Source organism: Acinonyx jubatus, chromosome C1 (assembly GCF_027475565.1).
Source record: "Acinonyx jubatus isolate Ajub_Pintada_27869175 chromosome C1, VMU_Ajub_asm_v1.0, whole genome shotgun sequence".
NCBI classification, from domain to species: Eukaryota; Metazoa; Chordata; class Mammalia; order Carnivora; family Felidae; genus Acinonyx; species Acinonyx jubatus.
This window is the reverse complement of record NC_069381.1, coordinates 210,561,963-210,589,241: the sequence shown is the minus strand read 5'-3', so window position 1 is coordinate 210,589,241 and position 27,279 is coordinate 210,561,963. Positions and strand designations below refer to the sequence as shown.

Below are 27,279 nucleotides of genomic sequence, written 5' to 3'. Positions count from 1 at the left end.
CAAGGCCAGGAAGCCACCCTGTCCTCCAGAGCAAATCTCTCTCCTCAATGCTATCACTGTCCTTTGTTATATCTCCTTTCTGGCACATGCCACTTTCTAACTGTATCATAGTGCTTTAGGTATATCTCTACTTACCAGCAGATGAAAAGGGTCATCCTAAAGAGAATAAACATTATTTCTGTATCTTACTCTGAGTCTTAATCATCTTAGGTGCCTAACAGATGATGGTTTAGTGAATAAAATAAACGAATTAATGCTTTAGGGCCTGGAAAAAGGGCATCTATTCCTCCTTGAAACTCCAAAGGGAAAGTAAGAAAACTGAAGATAGTAAAAACAAACAAATAAAACCCAAAGACATGTATTTAGGTATTTTGAGTCCTTTAATAACTAGCTGCCACATTAGCAAAATCATTAATACTATCCTTTAAAAAACATCAGGAAAAATTAAAAAAATGCCTGCTACTATTACTTTCATTCAAAATTGCACTTTCATCACTTGTTACTGTGGAAAATATCTTCTCTCCAATTGTAAGTTGCCAGTTTAGGAAGATAAGAAAAGGAAATAAAAGTTATAGGGATTAGAATGAAAGAAACTTGTCATTACTCACCAATGATGTGATTACCTGCACAGAAATTCCAAAGGAAACTATGTCCAAACTATTAGAATTAATAACAGGATTTAGCAAGTGGCTGGATACAGCATTAATATTCAAAAGTTAATTATAATTCTATACACCAGAACCAAAAAGTTGGAAAATGCAATTTGAAAATGCAAAAAGTTGGAAAACGTTCAGAACTTAACATTAATAACATGAAAAAACAAGTCATAAACTGTTGAGAAGATATTTTCCCTACCAGTAACTGTTAAAAAGATTACTTCCTAGAATGTTTTTTAGCTCCAAATTAATCAAATAACAGCCCAATAAAAAAATGCTAAATAAAATGAGTGGGTGAAAGTTTAATTGGATAGTCTCAAAAAATCTTCTCCCAAATACAATAAATTACAAGGGAAAAAAAGTATGTTATTCTGGCAGGTACTTCCTTAGCCAAGAGATCAAGGTTAACATCACCAGTAATACATACTGACATGTACTCCCTGATGTGACACACACTGCCTTTGTGATGTCTTTCCCAACAATGCTTAATCTCAGTCTACTCATGAGAAAACATTAGACCAGCCAAACTGAAAAACATTCTACAAAATCAAAAGTGTGAAGCCATGAAAGACAAGGCTGACAAATTGTCATAAACTGGAACAACTACAGCAATATCACAACTAACTGCAATGTAGGATTCTGGACCAGTTTCTCAAACTGGAAAGGATGTTAGTGGAAAAATTTGTAAGATACGAATAAGTTCTATACTTTAATTAAGTATACCAATGTTACTAATCATACCAATGTTAATTTCTTAGTTTTCATAAATATTTTATGGTACTGTAAGGTGCTAACATAAGGAGAAGCTGAGTAAAAGTCTATAGGAACTCTGTACCATTTTTGCAATTTCTATAAATTTATCCAAACAAAAAATTACCTGTGAAAAAAATATAAAAAATATAAGGACATTTTCTAGAAGAGAAAACAATGATCATAAAAATAGGAAAAGATGCTCAATCTCATTAGTAATTTGGAAAATATAAATTAAGATCATCAGATACCATTTTATACCCACTTGAATGGCAAAAATGGAAGAATCTAGCTATATCCAGTGTTGGTAAGAATGTGAAGAAACAGAAACTCATACTAGTAGAACTAAAAATGGGCACGGCCGCTTTGGAAAATGGTTCAGCTACAAAGTCGTTAAGTTTAACATGCACATGGGTGTGATGTGGTCATTTTACTCTTAAGTAGAGTCTAGAGAAACTTTAGTTGGTAAGCACTGATATGTTCGTAGGAGCATTATTTCTAAGAGCAAAACCTTAGTTCAACCCAAATATCCACTGCTAGATAAGTAAATTGTGGTTTATTTCAGGAAATGGAAATACTACAAATTAAAATGAATGAAATACATGAATATATTTTAGAAACAATGCTAAATAAAAAAAAGCAAGTCACAGAAGAATGTAGCATGGTATTTTTGGTAAGGTTTAGAAACAAGCAAAACTAGTACTTTTAAGGATAATAAATATGGGCAAATCATAAAGAAAAGCACATGTTGATTAGCATGTTTGAGAAAGTGGTTACCTCTTGGGGAAAAAAACTAGTGGTTAGGGTACAGAAGATCATAGGACGCTTCAACAATATTGCAATATAATTCCTAATCTGGGTACTGAGTTCATGGGTTGGTTTTAATATGAAAATTCAAAAATTACATAAGTATTACATATGTACTTTTGTTTGTGAAACATACTTTGCAATGAATGTTAACAAATATTTTAAAAACAATATTTTAGACAAATATACACCAAACCCTTAATAGTGATTATTTCTGGGGGTGAAATTCTAGAATTTCTTTTTTACTTTCAGTGGTTCGTGTTTTAAATAATTTTAATAGTAAATATATAATATGTATATATTTCAAAAAATTATTTAAATTTTTTCTATTTTTGATATTACAATAAGTAGTTTTGAGATAGAAAGCTTTCCTCATTAATTTATTTAAAAAAATTTTTTAATGTTTATTTATTTTTGAGAGAGAGAGAGAGGGAGAGACAGAGCGTGAGCGGGGGAGGGGCAGACAGAATCCAAAGCAGGCCCCAGGCCCTGAGCTGTCAGCACAGAGCCTGAAGCAGGGCTTGAACCCACGAACCGCAATACCATGACCTGAGCCAAGGTCACACACTTAACTGAGCCACCCAGGAGGCCCTCATTAGAGTAATTTATAAGGATTACCACCTCAATACTTCTCGCTCACCAGGCTCCTCCACAAATACTGTTCCCATTCACAATCAATGATATTACAACTGCGTCCTACTGTAAAATTAATCGGGACAGTGCTGAAACAATATTCCTAACTTCCTGTAGTTAATAGGTGGGGGTTATGTGTGCACGTAAGAATTTTATATAAAGCAGCATTAGGTCCAGGTCATGTTCAAGTGTAAAACTTATTGAAGTAAGGGACCAGCTATAGATATAAGAAATTAAGCAAGAAAGTCTCTCAAATTGGCCTCTTTGCCTTAAAGAAAATAGGGACACTGAACAGTCCACGTTAGCGTTCTAAACCATTCATCGTCCTTTCTCTATCACACATTCTTATAGAGTTTGAGCCTTAGAACTAGGCCACACACAGGAGGCCAAGCCAGACAGTCTTGTAGTGATTATCCCTCAAATAAATGCTCTTGTGCGTGCTGGCCCATGTTGGAAACTCCATGCAAACAGGTACAACGATATCAGATCCCTGAGAACCTTCAAGTGGAGCACAAATATCAGCTAGACCTGAGCCCAGAAGTTCAGTAACAGCACACAGAAAGGAAAGTGTGGCAAATACACCATGTCTTTGGCTGTATATGTTACGTATTATTTTCTAAAATCAGGAGAACAGACGTTATTTTCCATTTTTCTGGCTCATCAACATGACACAGGAGAAAACAGCAAGTAAGGAATGGGGACTTTAGGAATGTGGGCAGGTCAGTGAAAAGACAACGGAATGTGGAAAAGAAGAAAGGCTCGAAAATACCACATGATTTTAGGGAAGACCCTGAAGCTGGAGACTGAAGAGCCAAATGTCAATGTGAAGGGAGCAAAGAGGAGGATGCAAGCATTTAAGGACTTTAAGAGAAGGCTCACGGTAGCTAAGGTTCTCTCCTACCTGAAAATAGTATTTTCGAGAAGAGGCACTAGCAGTTGAGGATGAAGCTGACAACCACGGAAGAAGTGTTAATGACCGCACACAGCCCGAGGGAAAGAACAATTTGGCACCAAAGCCTGGCTCAGAACCACTGTCGTCCTCCACCCCTTTTGCCTCTGCTCCGCTCTGACCAGGATGCTCTCAATGTTGACGACCCAGCTTTTTCCAAAGATGGTCCTTCCAGGCCACCAGGTGGAGCCCAACAGTCACACACAAAAAAAGAGCCCCTTCCTCAGCCTGATTTGCGTTTTGTCTCTCAGCCAGGGCAAGTGATACTGTGCCCCCACCCCGGAAAGGACTTAGATAAAGTCTAAGTTTCAAGTTCACAGGATTATATAACTCAGCCTCTTCTTCAGAAGAGTCTTCAGATAAAGAACATACTCTTGATCAGGTGAAGTACTCCTTTCGCACACAGGGAAAGATTAGACGGAGCTATTTTTCAATTTGCTACTCTTGTAGGCTATGCCTCAATGAAACTAATTTCTCCTGTTTTTTTTCTACCAACCTAGTTACTATCTCACTCTCCTACTAAATACAATTTAGTATAATTTAACGACCATCCCCCTAATTTAGATCTACCTTATAAGAAATTCAGTATCTGTCAAACTGAATGGAATGTTAAAGGATATTTGTTTCCAACAGTCCACAAATATATATTTCTAATTGGTAACTGGCACTTTACTGGTCAAAGCTGGGAGATGAAGATACCAGAACAGATCACCCGTCCCCCTGACCAACCACTTCCTCCTCTTCCACATGTGTCATCAATCAGAACTTCCCTTTCCCTCCCTTCATCTCACCCAGCCACTCTCTCCAATGGAAGCTGCTGTCCTTCACTCTCATTAAAATGAACAGCACCGTGACTCCTTCTCAATTCCTCTATTTCAATAGCCTCCCATTAAACCTAGACAATCCCAAGTTCAACCCTAAATCTCTCAAGCCTGCTATACCTGCACTGACCTATTTATTTTTCCTCCTCCCTTAAAGCTACCAAAGTTTGCTAGAGCAAATAACATAAACATGTCTGTTTGCTCTAGGTCAGTTCAAGTTATATATCTTCATTTAGTCTAAAGTGCTGCCACGAAACACTACCACATTCCTCACAGTAGCTGCTCTACAACTTTTCCATTTTCTTCAAGATTTATCCTTAAATATTCAAGAAGAAGAACCATAATAAATCTAGAAGAGAGTGACCACAGTATCTCCATGCTATGACATCCTGGAAGGGAAGGCTGTGATTATAAACTCTAGACTTTAGGACAGGAGATTTCACAAAGGTCTGAGAAAATATAGGCATGAATTCCACTGCAGGACTTTCTAAAGGGAAAGATGATTTAAGAGGGTTGGGAAGCTCTTAAAACTGTAAATCTGATTACATAATTACAGATCATTCCAGAGAGGAAGCCACTGTGGCTTTTTAAGTATCTTGGACAAAAGCCTAGTACTAAATAGGAAAAGTATTAAATATGTTGTGATGCATAACAAAAAGCAGTGATCCCTCAAAGCCAGCAAGGGTTCACTAAGAACGATTACCTTCAGGTTTTTGCTAGCATTATAGGATGAAGGGTACAGAAAATGTGACAGGTGTGTTGTACAGAAGTAAACAAGGCTGAACTGAGATATCTCATGACAGTTCTGGGAACAAGATGAAAAATAACTTTCTAACACCCAAAGGTCTCCAGTACTGTAATAGTCTTTGGGCTGTCCATCACAGGAGGCACCAAAGTGGCACGAGGGGTGCCAGAGAAGCAATGCTTACCCGGAAGGGGGCACCAAGATTGATGGCCTCCTTAAGGCCATTGAACCAGCCAGCAAATGTTCACTGAGTATCCTTGTCCTAAAGGAACTCATGGCCAAGTAAATAACTTTCATAAGCAATTACAATACAAACAGGCCAGAGTGATAATAACAGTAGTATTACAGACTATGGGAGCACCCAGGAGGGAGGAATCAGGGAACATTTTTCAAGTAGACAACGGAGTTAAGTTTAAAAGTGGAGTATTTCACTAAACAAATAGCAGGGAGAGGAGAAAGCCACTGCTGGGAAAGGAAGTGTGGTGTGTAAGAGTCTGGAGCTACGAACACACACAGCCAGCCTGGGAAACAGCAAGCAATGAGGCATAAGAGAAGGGCATGGTAGGAGCTGAACCTGCCCGCAGTGCACTGTGGTTCAACACCATTGTCATCTCCCCAACGACACTCAAGTCAGAGGTCTGCAAGTTCATCCACAGTTCTGTCCTTCTCATTCATGCCCCATTTCTAATTGGTGAGCACATCTAGGGGATTTCACCTCCCTTATCTCCCCTGAATCTTGTCACTCCTTTTGCTTCCTTCACTGCAACCCATTTACTCCAGGTTCTCCCCGTCTCCTCTCTGTTAATATGATAGATTGTGAGGACTGCTTGCCTTCAGTCACGTCCCCTCCTGTCCACTCCAGACTCTCAGGCAGAGTGATCTTCCAGCAAAGGGGCTTCCGTTCTCTCAGGAACAATCCTAGATTTCTCCCTTCACCCACCTCCTCTAAACTTCCCGAAAACGACTTTATTCCTATATTCGACTTCATACGATAATTAGAGGTCAAGGAGACAGGCCATTCAATCTGTTTACTTTATCCACACTTGTTCCCAGAGACTCAAGTCCCACACAGTCCCTACCAATTGGGCGGTGGGCCATGGGACCTTGGACCACTACCTCTGGTTAAAACTACTGATCAGGGCAAATACCTGTCTCAGGCTAGACCGATAAGATTTTTCTACCCTAGAAATTCTGTATCGTGACCTAGACTTCAGTATGTGACCTGCAGAGGACTGGCAGTACCACTGGGGGCTGTGTAGGCTACTGACAGGTAGCCGGCTGCTGTGTAGAGAGAGGCAGAACAATCCAGCTCACGTGCAGACAGGGGTACAGAAAAGATGCCATGTGGTGGTGGGACTTGTCAGGGTCGTTGAGAGAGCAGCTGTGATTCCTCTGCCACCTTGTGAGTTCTGAGATCCTCATGAGGCCTGCCTCCATTTCCTGCCCTTGGTTTTAGGAGAACCACCAGTTTCTCATACTAATTTCCACTTTTATTTAAATTAGCTCAAGGAGGATTCCATTTCTTAGAGTCAAATTAATCCTATGACACTTATGTACAGTCCCTCTGCGTTAGGCTATTGTTTCTTTGAATAAAAAAAACCATACCCTGTTTACCACTGTATTTCTCACACAGTGACTTACACACAGTTGATCAACACCTGTCTCCTGAACTGAATTTAACTGCAGAAGAAGTAAATGACTTTGGACTTAAATAATGGGTAGCAATTACACAGACAGAAGAAGTTCAAAACTTTTACGAGCAGAGTGCAGGGGCAGGGAAGAAATTCAGAGGGAAGCCACTTTGGCTAAGCTCAGTTTTCAGGCATAGTTTCTGGGGAAGTTAACCACAAACACTCACATCCATGGCAAGTACTACCTTCACACTCCTGGTCAAAACCTGGCAAAGATGAGAGAGGAAACCCAGGCAGTCCTAGCACAGCATGTTCTGATTGGGAAGCCTTGACCTTAGTTCCTAAAGATCAGTAGTGACAGCCAGAGCGAAATGGCAAAGGCGGGACCCCCACCAGGCCCAACAGCTGCGGCCCGCACCCCTCAGGAGAGACACGGCATCTGAGGACTGTATCATGAAAACCTACCATATTTTCTTGCTTTCTTAAGATAAGTTCTCTCTTCTTCACAAAGATCTTAAAAGGCATATTTACAAAATGGCAAATTCTAACGTCTTTATACTAAGTGTTCCATCTAAGTATATTTTTATTTTGAGAAGTACATGATTAATATATGGCTATTATTTTAAAATGGTCTTTCTTTACATTCAGCAAATATTCTTGCTGCTTCAAAGGCTTGACTCCTTTTTCAATTGTAATTTACCCACAAGGAAAGAGTTCTTGATGAAGTAATGGCTCAGCTGTGAAAAAGGAACCTGTAAGACCATTCCAGCAATAAGAGAAACTCACATAAAGATTTCTTGACTACACCCATACAACTCGATAACTAAGGAAGTAGTCCAATCAAGTATACACAATGGGATATGACAGAAAGGCAGATAAAAGACAAGGCTGGATTTCCTGCTGTGATGGGAAGTCTTCCCTTTTCGCTGCCAGGCAGAGTGCAGCCGCCACAATCAACAGGGGCCAGGTGGCGCAGACATTATCAGGCCATTTGGAGTTGATGGTGAGAAACTGGCAAGCCTCAGAGAAGGGCTAGTTAGGACTCAAGGGGTTGACGTCACTTCTGGATAATGAGTTAGGCATAAAAATGATATTGTGATCACTCCACTTAAGAGGAAGAAAAGCAAAGAAAAGAAAGTACAATTGTTTCTGAGTGGCCCTGAGATCATATTATTCACATTGATCCCCATATCACTGAAAAAGTGGCACAGGACAGTATCTCTTAAATGGCATGGGGTGTGACACACGGATTTGATTTGGCTTCCTTTGCTAGGCATAAGAGGCTAAGGATAGAACAGATCCAATGAAAGTGGTACATTGTGGCCATGCCTTCAGTGTTGGCCCTCATAACCACAGGACACTCCCAGAAGGGCCAGTCCCGTACAAGTCAGATGACTAACAAGCAAGTCACCAAACTGGCTTAAAAGTAAGTGTGAGAACAAACTTTTCTAGCTTGTACACCTTTATTTTTATTTTGTGTGAAGCATAAACCGGGCTCTATCCATAAAAAAGGGATAAAAATATAGCTAAAATGTATCACTGTTTTTCTTTCAAAATGAATACAGTTGTAAGAAAACAGGTACTGCATTTGATCAAACAGCTGGGTCCAGCAGTTTCTTCAGATCAGAACTGTTCAATTGGCTACCCATGATGATCTCTGACTACATAATCTACATTTAAGTTAGATTGGCTCCTGACAGCTTCCATGAAAATAGGGTACCCTTTCCTACTTACGGTCAGGTAATTTAATTCTTAATGCCCTAAGTAAAACCTCCTTAGGATCAATACCAAAAAGCACATCATTAAAATACACCTTCATGTTTATAATTTAAAGCATGGAAGACTGGGGGCCTCTGAAATGCCTGGAATTTTGCATATTTTAACACTAGCGTCTAAAAGGAGGAGTCTGGTTGCTTGATGCAATAAATTCTTTGGAGTTCACAGGCACAAACAGGATTCATGACATAATAGGAAACAAGGAGAAGCTCTGAATGTGCTTATATTTTATGCCCCAAACCAAAAATAAAGTGACTGCCTGGCAATTCAAGGAACCTATAGGTGACCGGTCAAGGGGGTAGCTAAGAGCAATTTCTGAAAAACTCGGACCCAAATATGTCAAGTACCCATGTTTTAATCAAGAAATAATAATTAAAATACACAAAAAAAGTTTACCAAAAGGCTACCTAAACCGCCTTCCATCTGGGATCTGTGGTTTTTCTTGCCAAAGGTCACCTACCCCAGGGCAAAATTGCTGTCCTCCTTCCAGTCCACGATGCGGCAGATGAACAGTGTGTTGGCATAATCTTTAGGCCGGGTCACAAAGTCCTGGGGACAGTCCTTGAGAGGCACATAAATTCTAGGCACTCGGTGGTCCGAGGGAGAAAACAGGGCATATTTCCTAAACAGTTCACTGTTCTTATCAGCCAAGAGTTTGAGAAAGCCCGTTGCTGCTCGGGAATGTTTTTTGTCCAAGATGTAAACCACCTGAAAACACCAAAGATAGAGTCAAATGTTGTTTATCTACAGCACTGGATAACAGCGGGGAGAAGTCAGCAGGATATTATTTGGTCAACTAGCTGGGCCTGCAGTTTTTCTAGGTCCAAATGAAGTGCTGCTTGCTGAGGCTCCGTGACTTAAGTAATCCAGGTTTAAGCTGCAACAACTTAAGGGTCCAGTGAGCATATTTATCCAATGAAAACTATGCAACACAAGGATGAATTAGATGGAAGTGTTTTTATAACCGACACCTACGTCTTAAGGACATTCGGAAGACTCCAGAAGGGAAGTATGGCTCCAAGTATCTGCTCTGCATTACATTTTCCCCGCGTGAACACAGCAGTTGCTTTTTAAAAATGTTACTGAATATAAACAAGGAACTGGTCTTTAGTATGCCTTTTGAAGCTGAAAACCTTTAAACCTTCCTTCTTTCCAACATTAAACCCACTCTCTCATTTCACCAGGCAAAGACTCAGGCTACCACATCACTACAAGGACAGACTATTTCCACCAAGAGAGAAGCATTCTTGAAGAAAGCAAATCCCCTCACCCTCACCCACCCTGGGACGTTCTTCTTCCTGAAGTGTTCCCTCCACCCCCCACGGACATTCCGCGCTTTGACCCCATTCACTGGAAGTATTCGCCAGCGTTCCACTTTGACCCCGGAGCACAGGTTCGGACAGCTGTTGAGCCGGCTGCTGCCCTTGTTCATGTCTCAGACTCCGTAAGGGCATTCAGCCTGTCCAGGGAGAACCTCCAGCCAGTCAGTGTGCCTCTCCTCTGCCCCAGGCACACCTGGCTGCCGCCCCACAAGGCACCTGTCCTCTCGTCCAGTCTCAGTCCCACGATAGGCTCCACATTCTCCTGACTCTTCCTTCCCCCTTGGAAAACACCATTCTGTTTTGAACAAGCTCTTGTGCCCTCTGTCAAGAGTCCTTGACCTGGTCCTCGCGTGTGCTTCTCTGTCACAAGGACTCTGTCTGTCCCAGGCCCTTTGGACAAAGGTTGCTCCTTCTCCACACACAGTCCCTCAATGAGGCATCTTTGTTTTCCTGTGCTGCACAGTCACGCCCAGACCATTTACTTTTCTTGCCTCGTGCATACACCTGCATCCTTTGATGGTTCAGGCTGTCCCCTTCTTGTTACTGTCATCCATGGACCTCCTAGTCACTCTGCAACACCTGGCCTACATTTCCAGGTGAATGACTCAGCCAAGATCTATCTTGTCCTTACAGCCCCCGTATTTCTTCAATGCTGGTGGCCTTCCCTTCCATTTGATTTTAGCAACTCATCCTCATGGCCTCAGCATCCTCTGGGACTGATCCAGTCCTGACGGTCTCAGACTGACCTGCATCCGGTTCCCTTATTCTTCCGTGCCCCTCCATGACTTCTTCACCACATCAAGACCACTAGCGCCTTAACCCTAGCCTGTTGTCTGTGTCTGTTTGCTACTTCTTAGGCCTGAATCCCTTCCTACCTCTGAGGGACACATCACGTTCTGTCACTTCTGGTCCACTCACCACCGTCGTGAGATGCCTCACCCCTCTTGCCCTTTCCACCGCACCCACCCTAGGAAATCCCCAATTCTGACACAGTTCAGCCACTGCTCTTCTCTACTGCAACACGAGCTACCGAGTCCGTCGAGACAGAATTACAGTGGCACAGATGGATACCATTACACACTCATGTTATACGATTGTTGCTCTAATCTCAAAATCTCTAGTATTTTTTACCTGTTCCCTGTCAGCACAATCTACAAGCCCCACTCTCTTGGTGATCCTCTCCTTCTAGGACTCCAATTATTTGAACGCTGAATCTATTGTATTGCCCCACAACTTCCTGAAGCTCTGTTCATTTGTTTCAGCCTATTTTCTTTCCGTCCAGATTGGGTAAATTTTACTCATCTGTTCCCAAGTTAACTCATTTTATGCTGAATCACCTCTGCTCTCCTACTGAGTTCATCCTGAAAGTATTTTACTTCTGTCTGTATCTTTTAGTTTTATAATTTCCAACTTGGTTCTTTTTTTTATAACTTCTACTTCTTTGCTGAGATTTTCTATTTTCTCATTTGTTGCAAGAGAATTTCTAATGTTTGAAGCATTTGTTTCAAGAGAATTTCTAATTGTTTTTTGACTGATTTAAAATCACTGTCAGATAACAGTAACATCTCACTGTTGGCATCAGTTGTCTCTCTTCAGGCACGTGACAATGTCCTAGTTCTTGGTATAATGAATGATTTTCTATTGTATCCTGGACCTTTTGGATATTATAAAAGGAGATTCAAGGTCTTATTTAAATCTTTTAGAAGGCAGGCCACTGTGTCTAGATGTAGCACACAGGGCCTGGACTACTCTTTTGGGCTGCAGTTCCAATGATAATTTAATTTTCAGAGACTGCAATTCTTTTTATTCTTCTCCTTTTTCTTTTTTTGAGAGAAAAAGAGATGCAGAGTCAGAGGGAGTGAGAATCTTAAGCAGGCTCCACGCCCAGCATGGAGCCTGACGCAGGGATCAATCCCACGACCATGATCACCTGAGCTGAAATCAAGAGTGGGATGCTTAAGCGACTGAGCCACCCAGGCGTCCCTTTGCAGTACTATTTTGGTATGTTTCGTTGGCATGGAACCAGTGGGGCTCCGGCGGGTCTCTGCTGGTACTGCCTGAGGGCACGGAAAGAACTTCCTCGGGGCTGGCCACCTGGACTCTCTAATATGGATTAAGAACAAATCTCAATCTGTGTCTGTGCAGAGACAAAGAAACTTCCCACTTAACGATTTTTGTTGTGGTAGGACCCCCTTTACCAGTGCCGCCTGACCACCCAGTGTCCCTGGGTAGGAAAGTGGCGTCTCAGACCCATGAGATAAATGAGGATAAAGGTTTCCTGGACCACACACCTGCTGCGGCAGGATCTCCTTTAATGGTTCTCCAGCCATCTGCTACCCCGGGATGGGGGGCAGGGAGGAGGGAAACCTCAGGCCCAAAGAGACAAAGAGGCTTCCGGGGCTGGGCCACTTCTTTGGCAGAACCCCCATGCCAGAGCCACCCAATGTCCGGTGTCTCTTGGTCTTCTTGGGAGAGAAGTCTCAGGTGTGGCAGGGAAGGGGGGCCTTTGTCCTGGCCACTCATTGTCAGCAAGGCTCCCACTCAATCCCTCTTACAGGTACTGTCAGGACCGCCTGGTGTTGCTGGAGGGACTCCTGCTAGATCTGAGTGAGGAGTGAGTCTGCCTGGGCCACCTTCTGTTGCCAAGTTAGATCCAGAAACACTGGGCCCAGTGTCCTTCTGTTGGTGGAGGGGTTGTAAAGTTCTCTGCTGCCATGTTGTTCTCTAGTCTTTGAGGCCCTAACTAGCCTGCCTTCCTCTCTTCACCTTTCAGAATTCATCTATGGTTGCCTCTCGTTATTTGCCAGGGTTTATAGTTACACTAGTGGGAAAGAGCAAGGAGAAACAAGTCTATGCCGTCTTGTCTGAACTAGAAGTCCTTGCTTCTTGTTTTAATATCTGACAGCATGGGAAATGTATGAAGCAGTTTGACATCAGTTGTGATTCATACATCAGCTGTAGTAGAAATGACTTGACCACAGCATAAGTTTTGCATACAAGTGCTGTTTTGCCTTGTGATTTTAGATTGAATTCACTGAGAAACTATCCCCCCAAAACAAACCAACCCAGCAAGAGAGAGGGTACCATTGGGGGGCAGCAGCAAATTGCAGAACACAGGTTCCATCTACAGAGGGCTGCCTGTACTCAGCTCCGACTACAGTCACGTAAGAATGTGGCCCAGTGTTGCCAGATGTTTTGTGTCGTCAAGAGAAGCCAGAAGTCTGATTTTTTCAGTAAGCTACTTAGTCAAAAGTTTTAAATACTGCACAGGTCAAACAAAACACAGGTTTGTAAGCTGGATCCAGCCCGCAGGTTTTCGACTCATTATGATCTTCCATACCTAGCATGTTGCCTGTTACACAGTGAATGTTCAAAATGCTTATTAAAATAGCCGGGCAGGCAGTTGAGGGTAACATATATGTGACATAATTTAGAAATGTCCTCAGGTCAATATGCAAGAAATACCATCCTGACCGATTTGCTAGCTTGAGTGGCAACACTACCACCACAGGTTAAATGTGCTGAAGGATGCCTCGGGTGGAGAAAGCCTCATGCTTTTACTACCACTCACTGAACCACCTGTTCCACCATGAGCTGTTTGCACAGTTAGGGGCAGCCGTGGTTGATCCCATATCTGAATATGCCACTGGCATATATAATTGAAAACTAAAATTGAATTATGCAAAGCAACAAAGATAGGATACAAAAGCAACTTTTTGTGTCTATAATAACTAAATTGAATACTTGAGAAAAACTAAAAAGGACACTAAAAACTTGCTTTTGAATGAGATATGGACATGACAACATTAAAAAATATGGAGCAAAAAAACTGAGAATCTAGAAGGAGTCTACATTCATATTGCTTCACTAGAGCCTAAATCCTCATTCCACTTCACATAACCCAAACTGGAAATCAAAGATGTCACATTACAAGTGTGGTTTAAGCAGAAAAACATAACATAAAACTTCAATAAACAAACCCACGCACAAAGAAAAGACTTTGGACCTTCATCCAAACACAGGCAAATCAACACATACATATATACTTAAAGTTATAAAAAACATTAGCTTTTTATGACTCCTTGCTTCCACTGACTTTTCGGATTAACTGACCAACTAGAGTCCTAACTGAATCGTATGAGAGACCTTTGATAGGTAGCTCAGGTGACAGTCATTTGGACAAGTGCAGAAAATCTGTATGCAATGACCTTTGCTGATCTTTGCAGAGACTTCTCTGATAAAACTCTTGTGTCCTGTGACATGGAGGTGCTCTCATCTTTCGTGACGGGGGCATCGGCATCTTCTTTTCCTAAATTAAGGAGAGAGTGAAAAAGAGAGAAAGGAACCAGTTAGATGCATATCTATTAGGCATACGGAGTCACGGAGTTTTTAAATCCAGAGCACCATTTACTCTCAACTACTCATTTTACAGAAAAGGAAACCCAGACCCACGGTGGTTAAGGGTCTTAGCTAAGGTCAGTCACATCACCAACCTGCATGAATGCTCTTACTCAGCAGGCCGCATTTGATCTATTTAATGTTATTCATATGCTAAGTGTCATATAAGCGGGAGTGTCAAACTATGTTGAATTGAACTAAATCAGCTGTGTCAAAATGCCAAACAAACTAGATGTGAAATACTGCCCCAGCCCACAATGAACAGAGATAGGTTAATTTATTATGCACATCTGCTGAAATCAAAATAAATGTTAACTTTTAAAACTACTTTGATACCAGCCATAACAAACAAAATGGTGGAAAATAGATTATATTTATTAAATAAATAAATAAATAAATAAGCCAACCCTAATTTTCCTGGCTTTTCTTAGTGACATTATATAAAGAGTAAAGTATTTAAAGGCTTTTAATGTTTAATTTCCTTTCTTAAGAAACTTATAAAATGCACATTCACCCAAGAAACTGAAACCACATCTCCCCAATAAAAAGAGAGTTAGGCTCTGTACCAGAAGTATTAAAACCACTCATGAACAAATGCAGCAAATTACACACTTCTGAACATTTAATATCTTGTATTTTCATGTGTTACTTTGGAGTTCCCCCACTAAATATCTTATCCAACCTTACTGGAGTTTCTAGATTCTAGGGGTCACAACAAATTCATGTGGGACCCACTCCAGATAGCTAAGAGGGACTTGCACTTATCATTTAGACACTACCAGGGCCAAAATAAATAAATAAATAAATCCTTTTCAGGGCTGGGTGGTTCTTAGCAAAGGCTCAACTTAAGGCCAATTGTTAGCATTCTGGGCATACTCTGGAAACACTGACATGATCTGACCTACTGGGGCTTAAGAATGATCATCTTAATCAGCTTAATGATCAGCTTAAATGATCAGCTTTTCTATCTATGCTGAAATATACCTACCATAGTGCCCACTGAAAGCAGAATTCTCATTGTTTTCTAAAAAGAAAAAACAAACGAAAACTTTCCCATTGTGGATCACCCTGTCCATCAGTAAAAGAGAATATTTACCTTTTATTTTAGACCATAGTTCAGGATTACAAGATCATTAGATGTTCCCAGAACAACATCTTTTATATTCTTGGGGAGAAAAAGAAAACACACACACACACACACACACACAAAGTTGTTGATATGTTCCATAACATATCTTGCCAATGTGTTTTGCAGAACAAGGTCATTCAAGAAAGATTAAGAGGTTGGGACTACCAACAAACCAGTACACTCTACCTACATATCTGCTATCTGAGTTAATAGTCTCAAGAGTTGGCAATCAAGACAAGGTAGTGAGGGGTCTTCTCAGGCAGCCCAAATCCTGGGCATGCAACTTTCTGTCATAGTCGCTGATGCTTCCAACTTAAAATGACTGTTGCCTTATATTGCACCCCAACAACAAGAAAGTCTTCTGTTCCAAAGGTTATGCCAGGTTGCATCCAGAGAAAGAAGGCAAGCCATGGAAGTGAGCCCAATCATGATTTTCAGATACCACCCCTGAACATGACCTTTTCAGGTTCTGTGTTCATAAGGAAGTCCTGACAGAAATAAAGCTTTGTTCAAAGATGCATTCTAATAAATTAAACTGAAGTTTATAGCCCTGCAGGAGAGCATCACAGATACGTTCAATGAATGTGAAGAAACGCAATGCCAGGTTAGAAGAAAGGTGAATCACCTTAATAGGTTTCCAACAACTACGTCTTGCTACGCTAAATAGCAAAGTTGTCAGTTTAATGAGAGAACCTACTGCATTGTTTAATCACAAGATTCTTCATTTATTCATTTATTACATGTGTATTTATTGAGCAAGGGGCATTACGGATTCAGTGGTGAATAAAAGAAATATGGTTCCAGCCTTTACAGAACATTTAATGTATGAGTGACATTCGAATAAATAACCACTCGATAAACATAAAGTTATAAACTGTGATGAAGGCTAAGAAGGAAAGAATAGTTCCAAGGAGGAAGAATCCTCCCAATATGCAATTTAGACAAAGGGGTCAGGGAAAGGCCCTGTGTGGAAGTGACATTTAAGCTGAGACCCGAGGATGGTGCGTACAGGAGTGAAGAAGGGGACAGAAAACCCAGGTGGGAAATGGCACTTGGGAAGAGGCAGACAGAGTGGAAAGTTCTGGCACAAACAAGGAACAGAAAGAAGACCGTGGAGCCAGAATGGAGCAAGCCCAAGAATGAGCATGGCAAGGGATGAGAATGAGAGGTAGCAAGAGTCAAGTCAGCTGGGGTCTTCTAGGATTTAAGCATCCTGAATTGAAACCTAAATACGGTGGGAAACTGGCTAAGGATCTTGCACAAGATGACACTGCCCAAGGTGCAGTTCAAGCAAGCTAAGAGTGGAACTAGGAAGGCCAGTTAAGAGCTACCACAGCAGTCCAGACAGGCGAGGACAGTACTACGATGCAGGTACTGCAGATGGAATTAAAAAGAACCACCTAAGACATATTTTGGAGTGGAACCAATAGATTTTGATGGTCACCAGATATCATTAACTATGAGAAGCAAAGGACTATTTCCAGCTTTCTGACATCGGCAGCTAGGTTGATAGAGACATCAACCTGGTACAAGAGACATTTCCCTGGTACAGGAAAGACTAGAGGAGTAATTTCTCCATGAAGAAATTACTAGAATAGGACAGGCTGGTAATGCTCACAAGGGTAAAGGTTTTGCATCCCCATGGCGTTCAGTTTTGTCATAGTGAAGGCAGAGGTGGCCCATGCATTTTGTGGTCCCTTCTAGTTAAAAAAATTCTAGAAACTAGTGACTACCAAAATTCTTCATCTAAAAGAGAGATTTTTCTAAGAAATAGATATAGTGCACTAACAATAGCCCCCAAGAAATACTCTAGGAAGAAAAAGTCTAATCTCTTTCTATAGATAATCTGAAGCTTCTATTTTAAACATTTAAAAAATAAAAATGCCATGGCTTGGTGGGGTTGGCATTGCCACTTGACATCTATCAAGTGCAAACCCAACACCCGGTTTTGGTAAGAAAAATGGTCCTGATTTGGTCTTCTCATACATAAACAACAAACTGACAAGTCTGATGATAGTTAATGTTTTACAAACACATCAAAAGGTTTTCAGATGACTTAACTATAATGCCAAGTGGGGCAATGTGAAGAAAAAGGCAAGGAACTGGGCAAAAGGAGTTTCAATGTATCCATTTAAACAAGTGACAAACTGGCAGACCCAATCTTTTGTCATCTCTTGACAAAGGGCCACAGGAATTTACTATTTCCAACAAGAACTCAGTGAAAACTGTGATATGTATGAAATATGAAAATATTTCCCTTCAGATCTCTCAAAATCAAACAACCAGGGAAACTTATTTTATGGGCCCCTCTCCCCATGGAAACCTAGAAGCAGCAGGACAAGTCCTCCCAGGGGCAAGGAAACATTCATGTTATAATCATTTGCTATGCTGCAAGTTTGCCAGGGATGACACTGATAGTCGTCCCAGGACTCACATCCAGATCTTGCCAAGCCAAAGCTCAGGGGCACCAATGAGTTCCCTCCTTCACAAATTGCAGCCCAACCAAGTCTCTCACTCTGAAATAAAGCTAATGAACTGAGTGGTGCCAGTTTTCACAGCATGTTCACACACATTACCTCATTTGCTCCACACCACAACTTCATTTTAGTTTCATCAAGGACACGGGAGTGATGAAGAGGCAGGGCCAGTCGCTGACGTGCAGGGATCCTGGTGCTGACTGTGGTGACCAGTTCTCCATACAAGCAAGAATCAGAACATCATGGGAAGAGCCATGAAAACCTACATCAAGATATTTAAGTAGCTGGAACCAACTGAAATGCTGAAGTCAACCCAGTGAAGGTCTTGAACATCTGTGGAATATCAGGCACTGCAAATGGCCCTGTCTCTGTCCTCTGAGAGCTAATATGCTAGAAATGAGACAAAGATTCAAATAGTGAAAGTACATGGTGCTGGTAACTACTGGTAAGCAGTGTGCCCAAAGGCGGTGAGGAGGGAGCCAGGCAGCTTGACAGTAAACCTGAGTGAAACTGGCAAGACTGAGCAGGAGCTAGTTAGATGGATGGGCATAGGGAGCATTCCAGAGAGGAAGAGAACATGTGCAAAGGCACACAATCAAGAATAAATTGAGAAGGAGGAAGTTTCTATGTATCTAAACAAGTTGCAGGAATCAGACCACAAAAGGCTTTATGTGATATGCTGAAGGGTATGTATTTTATGTTATAGAAATGAAAAGTTATTGAAAATTTTGACAGTAATATAATCAGAGTTATATTTGATGAGACTTCAATGGTCAGTCTGTTGCTCCTTTGAAGTGAATCTGTCATTTTCTCTAGCTGCTTTTATGATTTTCTCTTTGCCTTTGGTTTTCTTGGTAGTTCCTCTTGATGTACCTAAGTCTGGATTTTCAAAAAATTCTACTTGTAATCACAGGTCATCTTAAATCTGTGATTTGGTATCTCACCTGTTACGGAACATTTCAGCTACTACCTTTAAATTTCATTTTGCTTATTTCTTTCACTCATCTCCTTCTTAGAAGGAGCTTTAACTTATTTAGACCCTCCTCTTCTGTGTTTTCTATTTGTCTCCCCATGCTATACTCTGGTAATTTTTTCTTACTGCCTTCCACTTTGTTAATTTTCTCTTCAGCTTCATCCAGTCTTCTGTTAAATTTGTCCATTGAGGCATTGTTCTTTAAACTATGTAATCAAAAACACTATACTTTTCCTCATCCACTGAGTTAATTTCATTATGGTTATGTTTGTCTCTAGAATTTTTATTTGGTTTCTTTTCCAATTTGTTTTGCCACATTTCATGGTTTCCTACTTTTTGTAGATATGTTCAAACTTATCTTTTATTATTTCTTTAAATACAATAGTTTTTTACAGATGGTGATGATTCCATTATCTGTTGACATTTATGAAGGGCTGTTTCTATTGTTTATGGTTGTTGATGGTTCTTGCCATTGGAGTATGGTTTCCTTGGGTGCCTGGTTATATTTATGCACTGATCACTGAATAATTTGAGGCCTAGGTTGAAGAAACCTTCCTTTGGAAAGAACTTCCACTTGGTTTTGCCAGATACCTGCAAGCATGCCAGCCCTTAAGCCAATTCAAGATTGGAGATTCCTTGGTTGACCCAGTCAGTTTGAAGCCAGACTGTAATTCCACCTGTGAGCTGGTACATTTCAGGTCTACCCTCACCCACATGGTGTAGCCCTTTGATGTCCCACCTTCTTGTGAGACCCCAGCTGCTTTATTTCTGTTCCCCACCACTGCTGGTCAAATCTGCAGTTATTGCCTGGGTTCCCCATTCCAGTTTTAACCTGGTAATGCTTGTTAGCTCTTTAATGCTCTAAGTTTTAGGATTTGTTTTTTTTTTCACTTTATTCAAATATTTTTAGTTTCTTCAGTGGGCAAAGTGTGTCTTAATAACAGCCCACCATTACTATTAACAGAAAGTCCCTGGGATTTGTAGTTTACAAATATTTTTCAGGTAGCAGTGTAGAGCATAGTTAGGGACACTGATGGGGTAGGAACAGGGGAGGGGGCAGTGGTGATCTATGCAGGAAACACAACAGGGAGGCAGTAAGGAAGCTCCTGTGATCGTGCCTAATGTTACATAAGACAGAAGCACAAGGGGTGAGAGAAGAGGCTGGTACTCTCACACTTTTTTTCTCAGCAACTCCATGAAGGAAGTATTACTATTTTGATTTTTAGAGACTAGTAATCAGCAGTTCAAAGGTAAAGTAACTTCTCCCAGGGTTCATTCAAGAAAATGGTTAGTAGAGGGTGAGTCAGGACCCAGTATGACTCCAAGTCCAGCCACCACAGTTGAATGAGATCTGGAAGAAAGATAGGTACATGTGGGTGGGTTCCAATGAGGAGGGGAGGGTTGCCAAAAGTTTTATAATTCAGTTATAGATAGACATTGATGCCAAGTGATAAATGGCTCTCCATATAATTTTACTGCTTCCACCCATACAGATGATAGAGTAGTTAAAAGCATGAGCTTTGAAGTCACAAGACCTAAATTCAAACCTAGGTCCTGTGACCTTAAACTATGTGGCTTTGAAAGAGTTACTCCTTCTTTCTGAATTTCCTTCTTAGGAAATCAGGAACAGTTTCCATGATTTATGTTTATAGGTAGTACCCTGGCACAAAGTACAATAACAAAAACAGAGATGTTAGATACTATTAATATATTGTTGTTGTTGATATTATTATTATTATTATTATTATGAGCTGTTGCAATGAGTTTGGAGTGAATACAACCCTGCTGTCCTGGACACAAAAGACTGCACATGACTGGTGTACAGGACGATGGCAACATTATAAAATGGGCCACATTTCCTCTGTAAAATGTAACCAATCTTACAGGGTTAATGGGAAAACTAAATGAAATTAATGTGTGTAAAAGTGCTATAGTGGCTAGAATACAGTACACACTAATTGCTATACAATATATATTTGCATTACATACACTGTTCTGTACGCTTGGTGCCTTCAATGTGCAGTAAGGGGAGACAAGAGCTGGCGCTATGCAGGCAGACAGAGGCCAGGTCAACATGAGGAAGTGTGGATTTATCCCAAAGGCAATGAAGAGCTATAGAAAAAAGTAGGCGGGAGGCTAACAGGACTTACGCTTTCAGAGGCTCACATTGGTTGCTATGTAGGGAGCAGATTTAGGAGAAGTGAGACTGGAGACAGAGAAGCCAGTTGTTAGCTGGTTACTGCAATCAATCAGACTAGTGGCAGAGGGGATCGAGGGTTCTATATAGAGAGGTACTTACAAGGCAAGATTGACATGATTATTTGGATGCTAGCGGGGAGCTGAGGGAGGGAGGTCATATGGGGAAGAGTAAGAAATGGGGAAAGCTGCCTTAATTCCGTAAACAGAAGTTCTCAGAGTAGAGGTCCCGGACCAGCAGCAGCAGCGTCACCTGGGAACTCTTGGAAATGCAAGTTCTCAGGCCCCGCCCAGATCTACTGATTCAGGACCTGGGGGCGGGGAGTGGGGGCAGCAGTCTGTTAGTACAAGCTCCCCAGGGGATTCTGATTCTGACTCACACTAAAGTGTACGAACCACGCTACAGACAAATGGGCTATGAGCCACCACAGGAAGAGCATCCACAGGCAACCAGGAGGCGATGGAAGTTCAGTTGGGACTTAGTGAGTCTGAGGTGATCTGATGCTTAAGAGAGAGTCTGGGCTGGAGACAGAAATGAGGGTGTCCCCCGTGTACTGAAGGCAAATGGATAAGTGCGCTGGCCTCTTCGGAAATGGGTCAAATTAGAAGGCTCAAAGCAGGGAGAAACACCAATATTTAAGAAAGCAGGAGTAGAAAAGCCTGCAAGGAAACTGAGGTATGGTCAGGGAAGTGGGAGAAAAATCAGGCTAATGTGGGGTGAGAGAAGAAACACAAAACAAACAAAACAAAACAAAATCAAGCATTTTAACAGGGAAAGGATGGTCAGCAGAGTGGCCTTAGTAACAAAGTCACAGGCAACCCCAGTAAGACTAATTTGAAAGAAGGAAACACAGTGAAGTCAGAATGCCGTGCGCAGGGAACTAAATGAATGGTAAACTGAGGAGATGAGGGTGTGGACCAGGCTCCGGAAATCTGACCACAAAGAAGTGGAATAATACAGGGTGGTAGCTGTAGGGGTAGAGAGAAATTACAACATGGTTGCTGCTTTATTTTTTTAAGATAAGGGAGTCTCGGTCACAGTTAATTGCTGATGGGAAGGAACCACTACAGAAGGTGTGGTTGAAGAGGCCACAATTAGGAACAGGAGGGGGCCCTGGGCAGGAAGGGATGGGATCCAGAACCAAGGGAAAAAGATTAGCTTCAGGCAGCTTCAGGCAGCAGGACAGAGATGCCACCTTCTCTGTAAACGGAGGAGGAGACAAGCCATCTGTAAATATGGTGGCTGAAAGCTGAGAGGGACCGTGGGGGGTGGGCAGCTTTTGTTTTCTCTGAAACATGTAAGCCAAACTCCTCTGCTGAAAAGGGCTAGAGGAAGTGGAGGGTATCCACTACCTTCCAAGCTGGGCTCCACAATTCCAGCGGAGGATCAAATGCAAATGGCATCCCCAAACAGTGGCCCTGAACATGCCAGGCACTGTGCTCTGTGCATTCAAAATAAAACTAGGAACTAGATATTAAAGCACCTACTGCACACATCTGGCACTGTGCTAGGTGATTTACATACACCACCACATTTAGTATTCTCCAATAATCCAATGAGGTAGGTGGGTATTATCATGCCAATTGCAGACAGAAGAGAAATGAGGCTCACAAAGATCAAGTAACAGGCTTGCCCATGGATACCAGCTGGGAAGTGGCAAGGGCAGGATTCAAACTTAAGTGTCATGAATGCTGGTACCTCGTGCTCTTCCCATGATGCCATACAACCTTCAGGATCCTCACAGGATTGATGGAAGTGAGAACAGAAAAGAAAACATGATTTTGAGAGATCTGCCTGAGTGATAAGACACTTGGAGAAGTCAATCAACTCTGTTTGGGGCAAATTTTGAGTTTGGGATGACAATGGGATATAATTATGACAATATCCTCTACCCAAGCTGGAGATATGGTTCTACATCTTGGGGTAGAGGCTGGGAACATCAATTAGATGATAATGTCTGAGAGCAGACAGATGGGTCGAGGCTGGGGAAGGAAGGACTTAACAAATTAAGAGTAAAAGGAAGAACAGATGAACAAAAGGAAAGCTAACACTCAAGCATTAGGGGAAAAACCCCCTCACTACCAATTTTTCTATATTGTTCTCATCTGCGGACTGGTGAGAGGTTAAGAAAAGAGGTACTCATCATGGCAGGATTTGGTCACCCTCCATATCAGGCTGACCATGCAGATGCCTTCAGGTTCCTGAGTTGGAGCCGAAACCTTAGATAGTGTGGCTTTCAGGCCCAAACCTGAGTTTCTCACAGGGCCATCTTCTCAGATGGAGCTCTGCACGGATTCCCATTCCAGCTGTGAACTGTATTAATTACATCATCAACACTCTCCTGCTTTTCCCCAAGCACTCTCTGCTCCAAATCTTTCTCTTGCCCAGGAGAAACCACTTTAAAATTTTTCTCCACTAAAGCTTTAATTGGCTTTTAGTTTCATGGCTCCCCAAAGACCCAAAATGTAGGCACACAATGTAGCTGGCTTTAACTTACTAATTCTGCATCTTTCCCAGCAGACGGATGATTCCTTCAAGTTTAAGCTGACTTTCATCTGAGGTTTTCTTAAAGGGGACAACCTTTCCATCTGATTATAACGAGACCATTTCAACAAGAGAAACACAATGTTTACTAAAATCAAACTCGTGTTTATTTACTCGACCTCTAAGGTCCATCAAAACTTCAAGAAATGAAAAAGGTGCTAAGTTATCTTGGAGGGTTAAATGGAGACTGGCCTCAAACATGGGAAGCTAGACTAGATGAGTTTTGCTGTTTTCTGAGTCTTCAGTCCCACATATATCAAACATATATCTCTCTTATGCTCCAAGCCTCTTAAAGTACATGAGATATTTTATCCTACTGAACATCTCTCAGATATTCCCTACTGAATGGGAATAATAAGATCCAGCCCACTGCTCGGGCAAAAGGGAAAGAATTAAAATGCTGCTTCTCCAAGAGCCAGTCATCTTTATCAATTCACTTGCTGTGACCTAAAAAAGGCATGATCACAAAGTGATCATTAATAGGCAAAAGAAAACATTTTGAAGAAGTTGATTTTTACAGACTGCCTCATTATCTGAGATCCATCAGGCCCCCTAGGAAACAGAACAATGCACCACTCAAAAACAGCTAATGTTTGAAGCATCTCTGACGGAAAATTGTTTCTCCTTAATAAGGTAACAAGCTCTAACTCTAAATGCAAATCAGACTAATGTGGATCACCCCAGCCAGGTTATATAGACATGAATGAGTCATTGCTTTTGATGCCAAATTGGTGAATCTGAAGGTTTTATAATGGATCCTGTGTGGCTGCTGTGGACCCAAAGGACTCAGGTGTTAAGCAGGAGAGGGACCTTGGTCCTTCATCGGTTTTGAAGAAGGGAAAAAAAGGGGTCTTTTGCAGAACTTTTGCTTAATGTAAGACTCAGTTCTCAGAGTTGCAAGGGGATGAAAGATAAGCAAAAACAGTTACATAAGGGGAGAGAAGAAAATATCCAACCATAATAAGATCAGTGATGGAACACAGACTGAAAAAAAAGCAGCTATGAAGAAGAATCACAGAAGGGAAACATCGCACATTTAGTTGGAAGAAATAGGTAACGGAGGAAACATCCCGCAGTGAGCAGGCTCTAATATGGCCCCCACGGATCCTCGCACCTCCTGGGCTACACATCTGTGTATAATCCCCTCCCTCCGAGTGTGGGAAGAGCCTGTATCTTCCTTCCAGCCAACAGAATGTGGCAAAGATGATGGGCTGTCACTTCAATGACTGGGTTACATAAGACTGTCTCTTCCATCTTGTTAGCAGATCCCCTCACTGGATCCAGTGAAGCCAGCTGCCACATAAAGAGGCCCATGCAGCAAGGGGCTGAGGCAGCCTCTGGCCAGCAGCCGGCAAGGACTGAGATCTCAGCCCAAGAGCCCGCAAGGAACTGAACGCGGCCAACAACCACATAAGCTTAGCCTTCAGTTGAGTGACACCTTGATTATGGCCTTGTGGGAAACTCTGAAGCAGAGGACAGAACCAAGCCATTCCCAGATTCCTGACTAATCCTAATCCAGTATCCTATACTCACGACACCTTGGACACCAAATGTATGGGTTTTCCACACCAAGCAATTCCCTAATTCTCTGGGTATCCTACAATTTAATTCAATTCAGACACTAACTACCTAGAGTTAGTACAGACCTCACAGGTTAAGGGTTCAGTCCCACAAGATCACCCCCAACTTCAGACACCAAATGTACGTAGTGGGTCTCTAGGTTACCCACACTTCTGAGTTGGCTACATATTGGGGGGCGGGGGAGAATTCCCACGACCCACTCCTCAGGTTCAATAATTTGCTATAAAGGCTTAAATAACTAAGGGCAACACTTAATGTACGTTTACTGCTTAGAACAAAAAAATATAATAACGGATACAGACGAATAGCCAGATGAAGAGGCACACAGGGTGAGGTCTGAAAGTATCTGGAGTGGGGTGCACTACCCTCTCAGCATGGAGATGCATTCACGAACCCAAACCTGTGAGTTCAGAAATTTTGACAAGGGCTTCATCACATAAGCATGATCAATTATCACTCAACTGCCAGCCCTTCTCCCCTCCCTAGAGGATGGCGGGTAGGGATGAAAATTTCAAGTTTCTAATCATGGCTTGGTCTTCTGGGTAACCAGTCCCCATCCTGGAGCTATCCAGGAGTCCATCAAGACTCACTTCATGGAACAATAGATACTCCTATCACTCAGGAAATTCCAAGGGATTTAGGAGCTCTGTGTCGGGAACCGGGGTCAAAGACCAAATATTAGAACAAAAGATGCTCCTAGCACCACTATCACTAAGGAAATTCCCAGGGTTTTAGGAGTTCTGTGTCAGGAACTGGGGGCAGAGGCCAAATATATACTTCTTATGATGCTACACTGACCCACAGAAAATGCAAGAAAATAAATGTTACTTTAAGCCACTAAGTATGTGGCAATTTGTTACACAGCAATAGATAATTAATACACGTGTAAAATGACAGCTGAAATTTGAAGATTGGAGGGATGATTTTCACAGGAGATGGATAATTAGGCAGCATTCATGGCAAAAAAAAAAAAAAAAAAAAAGAGAGGAGGCACAGATGCACAAACGCAGAGGAGGGCAGGGAGTATTTCGGACCAATACGAAGTCCAGCTTGGCTGGACCTAAGGTCTGAGTGGTAGCTGCAAGAACATAAGCTGGAGAGGCAGGCAGGAGATCCCTGGTGGGCAAGAACAGCCAAAGAGAGCCATGAGAGGTCATCACTGATATGGGATCTGAGAACCTCTGCAGGAAGACTGATTGGACAATTATTGTTTCAAGAGACAACAGGTTTCAAAAAAAAAATGGGAAATGCCTATAAAGAAATGCTATGCTTTCTCCTTTTTAAGATACTTTGCCTTCCATTGCCTCATTTGATTTATGCAAGAACCTATGAAGTCAAGGCGGGTATTTATTATGAAGGTCTGTCTTTATTTATTTATTTATTTATTTATTTATTTATTTATTTAACATAAAAGGAAAATGAAACACTAAGAGGCAAAAATGACTAGCAAAACCTCTTGCTCAGTACTTTTTCTCCTAGTAAGAGTGTTGCCACATTTTGTTGAACTCCCCCTTCCCTGGTAGAGATGCCAACAGACCTAACCAGATAGGTTTGGGTCCCGACCCCAATGGACCACAGAGAGCCCAAGGAGTATTTGTACCTGGAATGGCAGGTGCAATGAGACCTGGCTGGACTGCAGAGTCAAGAGGGCTAACAGTCTAAACTGCAGAAGCTGGCATCAAGGGGGCTTTGAAATAGGAGGGTCAAAAAGAAAGTCAGAGCCAAGGCCAAGCCTCTCAAGTTCATACTTTATTGCTGCTTCTGGCTCAAGCAAATGAGTCAGAGCTGAGGGGACGGGCCCAACGGGGGTCAACTAACTGGGAGCAGAGGTGAGAGACTTTACTGTGTAGCTGAACTTTTACTCCGGGGGCTAGTGAAAGGGTATACAGG

At 41.9% G+C, this 27,279-nt stretch overlaps 1 protein-coding gene across 7 annotated transcripts in view; it reads right to left on the bottom strand.

Moving 5' to 3' along the window:
• DIS3L2 (DIS3 like 3'-5' exoribonuclease 2) overlaps nucleotides 1-27,279 on the bottom strand; it is a 348,816-nt gene that overhangs the window by 182,647 nt on the left and 138,890 nt on the right. For all 7 annotated transcript variants that reach the window (XM_027047786.2, XM_053215958.1, XM_027047801.2 and 4 more), the window contains 2 exons: nucleotides 14,299-14,399; nucleotides 9,229-9,476 (listed from right to left, as the gene is read on the bottom strand). In XM_027047786.2, coding sequence (XP_026903587.1) covers nucleotides 9,229-9,476; nucleotides 14,299-14,399 — 349 coding nt within the window. The remainder of the gene's footprint in view (nucleotides 1-9,228; nucleotides 9,477-14,298; nucleotides 14,400-27,279) is intronic.